At 44.3% G+C, this 8,995-nt stretch overlaps 1 protein-coding gene across 6 annotated transcripts in view; it reads left to right on the top strand.

Moving 5' to 3' along the window:
- Positions 1 to 3,975: 3,975 nt before the first annotated feature.
- Positions 3,976 to 8,995, top strand: part of wt1b (WT1 transcription factor b) — an 8,170-nt gene continuing 3,150 nt past the window's right edge. For 2 of the 6 annotated variants that reach the window (XM_030377060.1, XM_030377059.1), the window contains exons 1-3: positions 3,986 to 4,924; positions 6,739 to 6,861; positions 7,555 to 7,651. In XM_030377060.1, coding sequence (XP_030232920.1) covers positions 4,411 to 4,924; positions 6,739 to 6,861; positions 7,555 to 7,651 — 734 coding nt within the window. In that variant the 5' untranslated portion in view covers positions 3,986 to 4,410. Of the gene's footprint in view, positions 4,925 to 6,738; positions 6,862 to 7,554; positions 7,652 to 8,995 lie in introns of all 6 variants that reach the window. The other 4 variants (XM_030377061.1, XM_030377058.1, XM_030377062.1 and 1 more) reach the window with 4 other exon arrangements.

Below are 8,995 nucleotides of genomic sequence, written 5' to 3'. Positions count from 1 at the left end.
AGGAATTTGGATATTCCAGTCTGGATAGGTTGACTCGTGGCTTTATACATGACGGATGGGCCTCTTGTCGTTTGCGCTATCCACGTTGAGCTGACGAGGAGAAGCCAAAGGAATTGTAAACAGTGCAGTCATATCAAGGACAAATGTATCCAGAGTCCAATTTCTTTTTTCTTTTATAAAAGGTGAACACTTTAAATAAAGGATCTAACATTGCAGATTGACTGCAAGAGATTTGAAAATGTGCGTTACCCAGGAGAGCAGTAGAAAATACAGATAAGATTGCTACTTTTACTGCTTTTCTATTGATGATGATTTATACAGTGAACACAGATACACTATTGTGATCCAATCATTTACGTCCAATCCAACTTTTAACAGTAAACCTCGAGTTTAACTTCAAGATAAAGTTGAATAATTCTTCTTAGGAAGAGTTATGTTGGTGGGTGTTAAAAGTGTTTATTTATTTTCGAAGTTTCTGAAACCTGGAAACACTATCAGTAAAACGATCTTAGGAAACATCTGGTGTCTTCTACATTTAACTAAAATAAATTAAAAACCTCTTTGTGATTGAGGCACACACGTTTTAAACGTAAAAAATAAGCAGAAGTGTTAAAGACTCAATCTTGGTATTTCCCTTGCAATCTGCCGTCGGTGGCCATGGTTTCACTTTTACAATGTATACCGCTGTCGGGTGGTGGTTCCCATCGTCACAACGTCGCCAGAGTCATCCGGTTAAACATTCTCAAATACGCATGATGATCTTCAAGGTTATGGTAAAACGCAATAACCGCTCGCAATATCGCGGACGCTGACTGACTTACTTATCCACAGCTGCTGGGGTGTGACAGGCCAGGAAAGGCTGAGGTTTACTGTAAAACGTCTGATAAAACGTGGCCTTGTCCATGACTAACCAGCCACCTGCTGGGATGAACCAGAGGCTGTGGGATGGAGCATTGCAGACATGACCACACCACTTCTGTTTGGTGATGTGTTTACGAAATTGACACATGTATTCATTGGAATTTCAAACCGCAAGTGAAAAATAATTTAGTCCCAGGACGGACACACACGTACACAAACCCAAAAATACAAACACATTGGAGTCATAGAGGATAACGTAAGGGTTGGTAGAGGGTATTAAGGATTGATAGAGGATCACCTATGGGAAGATAAATGTAAGGATTGATAGAGGGGAGATGTGTAATCGGCAACATAAAGGAGTGGACGTGTGTGGAACATCGTTGGACACTGCTTAGACAATAAACCAGTCTGAAGTCTTACGCACACACACACACACACACACACACACACACAGACACACACACACACACACACACACACACACACACACACACACACACACACACACACACACACACACACACACACACACGCACACACACACACACCACGGAACCCCCTGCTTGCTTTCCATTGCTGCTTATCTCTGTTCTGATACCCTGCACTTTGAAGTGTCTTCACAGTTGATAGGAACGAAAATTAAAACCCAAAATGTAGGCCTACATCTGTGGTGATTAAAGTGGGGGAGCAGGGGAGTCTAAACTGTGAGAACCCCCCCCCCCCCCCCCCCCCAACCCCACACTATTCAACAGACTTTTTTTGGTGAATTGTCGCAAATGTAATGAATTATAGATAGAAGACACCACAGGGCTCAGAGACTCACTTCTTTCATGGCAGCCATTCGTTTTGCAATGACTGCTTTTTCTGTAGAGGCCGCGGACCGAAAAAAAGAAGGGACTGGTGAAATATTATGACACGTTTCTGGAGATTTGTTATCCGCTCGTTTTAGTGCCTCTGTGCACTAAAACAATTACAGTCTGATGTTTTTACAGTCTCAATGATTTAACGGCTGCTTTTTTATTCCACAGCTCATAATGTGTACATCGCGTGTAATCAAAATAAAATAATAACACTGGCACTGAGCAGCAGCACCTAGACCAATGTCTATCAAGTGCTTGAGTATACCTACACCTACCGTGTCTCGTTCAGTCGAGCCACAATGTTTTCCTCACAGACTTGCCCGCCTCAAAGCGCGATTGTCTTCCTCACCAGTCTGGCAGGCTTTCTGTTCAGGGGTCAGACCCAGAGCCAGTATATTGGCTGTTTCCCTTCCTCCTCCCTGCAGTGATGTTGTTTTAAACCCAGAGTTAGCCGGAGATTGATCTGAGGAACCAGAGAGTATTTGGGGGCTCCCATCCGTCAAAGGCACTGAAAAGGGCTTGTTTTCTCCTGAGCTCTGTCACCCCTGATGAATCCCAGTGAAAAGACCCCACTGGGGAAGGGAAGGCCCACAGTCAGAGACTGCCTTGGGTCAGCAATTTCTGCTTGTGTTTTTTAAGGATATATTTTATTTGTCCAGCATATTCCATGCAAGCGTTGTATCATTTTCGATTTTTTCTTTTCTTATGTTGGTGTTTATTTTTTGTAGCGGGCGGACGAATGGAGAACGTCTCATTGTTTTTGGACCGGTTTTATTTTCCCTCCCCCAAAAACATGGGCTACTTGAATGTCTTTGGAAAGGCTCTGGGCTCCCTCTGGGACAGAGAGCTGCCTTTGCACTATTTATTTGTTCCGGAAAATGTCAAAGAGCACATTTAGATGACACAAAATCACCAAGAGAGTTTGCGGTCTTGCCTTTAACATGTTGTGCTGCTTACGGGAATCGGTCGAAGGACAGGGGCTGTCGTGTAGCAACAATAATAGCCTACGCGGCTTCCTGAGTAGACTCAAGTCCATGGAAGGAGTTTACTGTTATGTTCCTCCCTCTTTCAATTTATTTTTGATGTGTCTGTATAAGCAGCGTTTATACGAAAATAGAACTGTGATCAGTGAAGACGTTTTTTGCCTAGGGGAATACAATGGCTTTAGATTTAGGGAAGCGTTAAAGTCGGATTACATCAGAAAAATAAGAAATAAGATAACAAAGAGTGTTCTCGAGTAGTTGCGCTGGTGAAATAAGGATAGTACTGTGTCCTAAATAGTTTTCTTTACATGTTTCACAATAAGTGAGCAACCAGATGGAAAGAGCAGCTAGTTGTAAGGCCTTCCCAGCAAGTACCAAGCCCACTGATTTCATCATCATCATCATCATCGCTTGCAAAAATCTGTCTGACTTCAATATTTCTTCTTTTCCCTGTGTACATTCCTTCATCTCTATATCTACGCCGAGCACCCCCCCCCCCCCCACCCCCACATGGGCTTCTCCAGCCCCCCCCACCCAACGTTAAAGTTGAATGGGAGGTCAGTGACTTTCACTGGAAGCCAAGACTAGTATTCCAGATGGTGGTGACAGGAATCGGTGGACATGGGCACGGACACAGACTAACCCCCACTCCGCTCATAGATTTGCATCTCAGACTTTAGGTGACACCCAAAGGGGAGCAGCAGAAAGGACCCTAAATAATAAGTGGGAGTAAATCAGGCCAGCGACCCAGGAGAGTTAAACTATAGCTTCTGTAGCATTTATATTAAAAAAAAATTCACTTTCCCTTTATTCCGTTTGACATTATATTTTTTTCATTATTTTGTTTTATTTGTGTAATTCATTATTTGTGCTCACAGTCTGTAATGTGTTCATTTGTTTTGTTTTGGTACCACAGATAAAAACAAGTAGAATAACATTTCTTTCGCCCTTTGAACCGAAAATGGTTAATGCTTTGTCAAATATGTTGATTTATTGAACTATGAATTTGGCTATACGTTCATTATGACACACACACACGCACAAATACACACCCACACACGCACACCCACACACACACGCCCACACGTCCACACACACACTTCAAACAACACATGACCTTGTGAAATGTAAAAAAAAAAGGGTTTTACACCCACAAGCACAAATTTGACATTAGTCAGAATATACTGAGAAGCAGCTAGTCTGCTGAGAGAGAAGCAATGGTGTCATCCCAGATAACTTCACTCCTCCCACTGCCCAATGGTTAGGCAGTATTTGAGCTCTTTAGACTAGTAAGAAAAGCCAGACATTAGCTATAGACGTACAAGACGCCTTCACCCTCAGACACACACACACTCACACACACACCCATACACAATTACACACTGCCACTCCCACTCCAAGCAACAGCCCACTGTGGACCGGGACATGAGCTGAAATTCCACACACACACACAAACTTACACACACACACACACACACACACATACATACACACACAGACATCTTTAGGTTTGTCGTACAGGTTCCTACCAGTTCACACCACAGCTCCCATCGCTATACGCACCAGGCTGAGACGGAGACCACTACCACGGAGGAGACGATGTCATCTTAGCGGACACACGTTTCTGGGGGATTCCATTCCAGGTTTTTTGGGAGTTCAGTGATCCTCATTCTGTACTTGTGAACAGAAGCTCCGACCAGAGTTGAATGCACCTTGACCAGCAACCAATCATTTGGAATCATTCGGACTGGGCCCTTCCTCCCTCTGCGGACCACTGTAAGACGTCTTCCACCATGCTGACTGAGCCGTGCGGGGCCATGGGGGCTATGGGGGCCGACCTCAGGGACTTGGCCCTCTTGCCCCAGGGCCCTCCTCCACCCATGCAGCCCATACCGGGTGCCGGCGGAGGCTGCGGGGTGTCTGTCGGGGGCGGCCAGTGGACGCAGCTTCTGGACCTCCATCCTGGGTCTCCGTACGGCTCCCTGCCCCCCCACCACTCCCTCATTAAGCAGGAGCCGGGCTGGGGCAGTCCGGACCCCCTGGAGGACCCCCACTGTGGCCTGGGGGCCTTCACGGTGCACTTCTCCGGACAGTTCACCGGAGCGGGCCCCTGTCGGGTGGGGCCGTTTGGGGAGCCAGCCACGGGCCAAGCCAGGGTGTTTCCTAACGGAGCCTACCTGCCAAACTGTCTGGACAACCCTCCAGCTCCCAGGAACCAGGGTAAGTCCTAGACACACGTTGGACACGTCGCTCTGTCGATACGGAATATTTCAATGCAAAGATAAATAAAGAACTGTCAAACGTATCGACATGTATTTTAATTGAAGTGAGCGTTGCATCTAACATCCCTTATTGTCTCCGGCTGTTGGCGCTACAGGAATTTGGCTTTGTCTCTATTGTCATAGTTCAGGAGAAAGTGTGTGTTTTGCTTGCATTAGGCCTTACTTTGTGTGTGGGGTCTATGAGGTGTTGTGACTGACCGACTGAGAGGAATGGTTCCGTGCTGGGTCAATGTGTCCTGTGTCAGGAATCCTGTCAGCATTCACTGGTACAGGTCATACAGAGAGTCAGCGATGTGCACTTCTGTTTTCCTCGAAACAGTCAAGGCAGTATCTATTTGTATATCCATGCATAGTTTGCAGATGGTAGCAATTGTTCTTATCAATATGAATATTTGTTGAAGCTTAAAATATTTTGCGATTACTAAATTGCCTTTTTTATTTTAATAGGGCTAGGGTTAAACAGGCGTGGAAGTTGTGAGGGGTTTTTGACTACTGTGTTATAGGGATGTTAATATTTACACTATATCCTAATTCAAATTGTAAAATGAGCAATCAAAGTTTGAATTCATTTTAGTTATTTTATTTTCGGGTTATTGCTTTTTGTAGAACTTTTGACAATGATTGTAAATTATGAAGCAAACAACCATGAAGAGGGGGTTCTGTTAATCCAATGCTTCTGAGACAACTATTTAATTGCTCATTTAAATTAGATAGAAGGGACTAAGTAAACTAGACAAGTAGATTATTTCAGTGGCCTGTAGTATATTTTATTAATAAGATAACCTTTCCAGGTCAATAAGACGACCACACACTAATCCCCATGCTAGCGTAGCGATTAAAAAAGTGTATTTCCATTACAAAGCAGATTGGAACCGCAGTTGCGAAGCTGAGCAAAAAATGCAACGACCTCAACAAAATAAAAAGATTAAAAATGTGCGTGAGGTCAATATCTTTATTCAACTTGTTCTGTAAATCCCCACACAAAGCGGGAGAATTTTGAGAGTTGCTTGCCACAGAAGATCATTGTGCAATAAGCTGTGTATCATATATATTTATTGTGTTGGCTCTGTTATGTACCATAAGGAAGTCGGGCTCAGCGTTTTATAAAACATAAAAGAGATACTTCTTATTCATTTATAAAATAATTGATAGGAATTGTAAAACAAAAATAGATCTCTAAGTGCATGGGTCTTTTATGTGTAATTATTATTATAATGAGTATTATCACTTTATTATTGTCATTGTTATTATTACTAGCAGCCTTATTATTATTCTAAAGGGATGGTTACAAGTGAAGCACCGGTAGTATTCGTCATCGATTAATCCTTGACTCCTCACATTGAACAAAGAAACGTGGAGGGGGGGAGGGAGGGAGGAACGGAGGAGCAGCTCTTTTGGGAAGCAAGCTAGGGCAATATCCTTGCTAAATTTGCACACTACTGAATTCCAGACTCGACTGTTGTGTGTTTCCTGTGTGTCTTATGTGTATTGGTCATTGTCGATGTCTTAACGTATATTTCTTGTATGCTTTTATCTTTTTACCTGTCTGCAAACCAAGATTCCCTTTGGGATAATAATAAACCTACTACTACTACTACTACTACTACTACTACTACTACTACTACTACTACTACTACTACTATCTTGGAATTCAAGTCACTGACCAGAAATCTCCCCATTTCAGAAACAACTAATACCTTGTTGTTTTTCAAGTATCGGTTGATCTGAATGTCCCCCCTGACTCCTCCACAGGCTATGGAGGAGTGGGGCTGGACGGACCCCCTAGTTACGGACACACTGCGTCCCATCACAGTCCCCAGTTCTCCGGCCTCTCCTTCAAACATGAGGACCCGTTCCCCCCCCAGAGCAACATGGGTAACTATTCAGAACGCACCTATCTGCCTACGGGACATGGAGGCTGTGGTAGGCCCTCCTTGCGGTAAACTACTTCCAGGAATATTGAAATGCTATTCATGGTTATTATGAGTATGTGTATTCACTTCTGCTTTCTGTATTTCTGTCACCCGGGTTAGTATGCAAATCAACACACAGACACATGCAAATATACACACACACACACACACACACACACACGCACGCACGCACACACACACACACACACACACACACACACACACACACACACACACACACACACACACACACACACACACACACACACACGCGCGCGCGCGCGCGCGCACACACACACACCTGAATAACGCCTCTGCTCTCAGAGTGCATTGCTGCTAGCTGCAGAAGTAATGGCTTTAGGAAATAGTTTGATGTGTCTCTTTGCGATGTCAGAGCCTCTCCGGGGTCCAATATACTTTATGGAGCTGAAAAGGAGCATTGTGCCGCACTGTTCATGTTGGAACGCTACCTTGCACCGCCCTGCGTACACGCGCATTCAGAGTGGACACATCTGTGTGGTGTGGAAAGTAACAGGCCTTTTTATGGTCATGTATGTGAAATGTGTTTAGGGCTTCTGTAGGAGAGCTGAATGTTGTGTGGAAAACAGCGTTATTATGAGGGATTTTTGTGACCTTGGCGGGTGTTGTGCTTCAGCAGATCAGCAGTACCCGGCACCCCCTCCCATGTTTGGCTGTCACAACCCGGCCGAGAGCTGTCCCAACAACCCGCTGCTACTGAGGAACTACAACAGGTACGTGGGCTTTAGTCACGTACGGCTTCCGTATCCATCTCCTCCCTGTTCCAGCCTTTCCAGGTCAAACAAGTCATGATTTTTTTTTTTCATATGGTACATTAATTTGTGACATGGTTTGTGAATTGTCGGAATTTTTGGATTTACATTGAATTTACAATGCAGACGATGGAATCGTTTCTTTGTGGAATTTTATGAACGTTAAATCAATGCTAAACAGATTGTAATGTGGTTTATTACAATACTGGGATTTAATGGGTGGTGTATTACTTGACACAGTAAACTAAATACTAAACCTGAGCGACGACCATCACTATTAACAACAACAGCACTCAGAGCAACCAATGCTTTGCAGGAGGAGGCGCTATTGCTGTGGTTTTATTTCAGCGGACAGGAACTCTTTAACTTTTCAGTCCGCTGAGTAAGGAATCAACGTAAAGCACTTACACGTCACACAAACCGCCTGCAGAGCTTTGACTCGCTACACCTTTGGTCATTTCGGCACATGCGTAAATTTTGCCCTGAGCCAGGCTTAAGCCCTATGTCAGCCTGCTCTGTGGTAATTTGTGGTGCTGGCTGTTTTAAGTGCTGCCCACAGGTGCTCAGCAGGCGCTAAACAAACAGTGGTGGGGGATGGAGGGTTGATCTGCCCTGTATCCATCCTGAGTAGAAAATAAATAAAATAGATGGATGGAGACGGGTCGAAGTTCAATGAAACTGAAGTAAGTGCCAGTTGAAAATAAAAACAAATGAGGGATTACTGGAAAGTATTCTCCATATACTCAAGACTGGGAAGAGTTTCGGTCATTGTTGATTTAAACAGATTTCTTCTGGGGGCATTTCTTTACGGGATGCAAAACATGTTACGGGGCAAATTAAGGTTAAATTCCTTGAATGTTGTCCTGATTTGTTATTAACCACCGAGAACAAGAGGAACCCAAACAGCGGAACAACACTTGATAAGAGAGGAAAAGATCCCTGTTTGTAGGCTTCATAATACAGAACTTCAAACACACACCCACACACACACACGCGCGCGCACACACACACACACACACACACACACACACACACACACACACACACCCACCACACACACGCGCACGCACACACACACACACACACACACACACACACACACACACACACACACACACACACACACACACACACACACACACACACACACACACATCTCAACAAACCTATACACACACAACCCAAACCACAAACACACACATACACAATTCTAAACACATACACGCATCCCAATACACACATCTGCACACACACACACACACACACACACACACACACTGAGCAGCGTATGCAAGTCGTCAGCAA

The sequence above is a fragment of the Gadus morhua genome, chromosome 14, assembly GCF_902167405.1.
Source record: "Gadus morhua chromosome 14, gadMor3.0, whole genome shotgun sequence".
In the NCBI taxonomy this organism is placed as follows: domain Eukaryota; kingdom Metazoa; phylum Chordata; class Actinopteri; order Gadiformes; family Gadidae; genus Gadus; species Gadus morhua.
The sequence above is the reverse complement of the archived record's forward strand: the minus strand, read 5'-3'. Positions and strand labels throughout refer to the sequence as shown.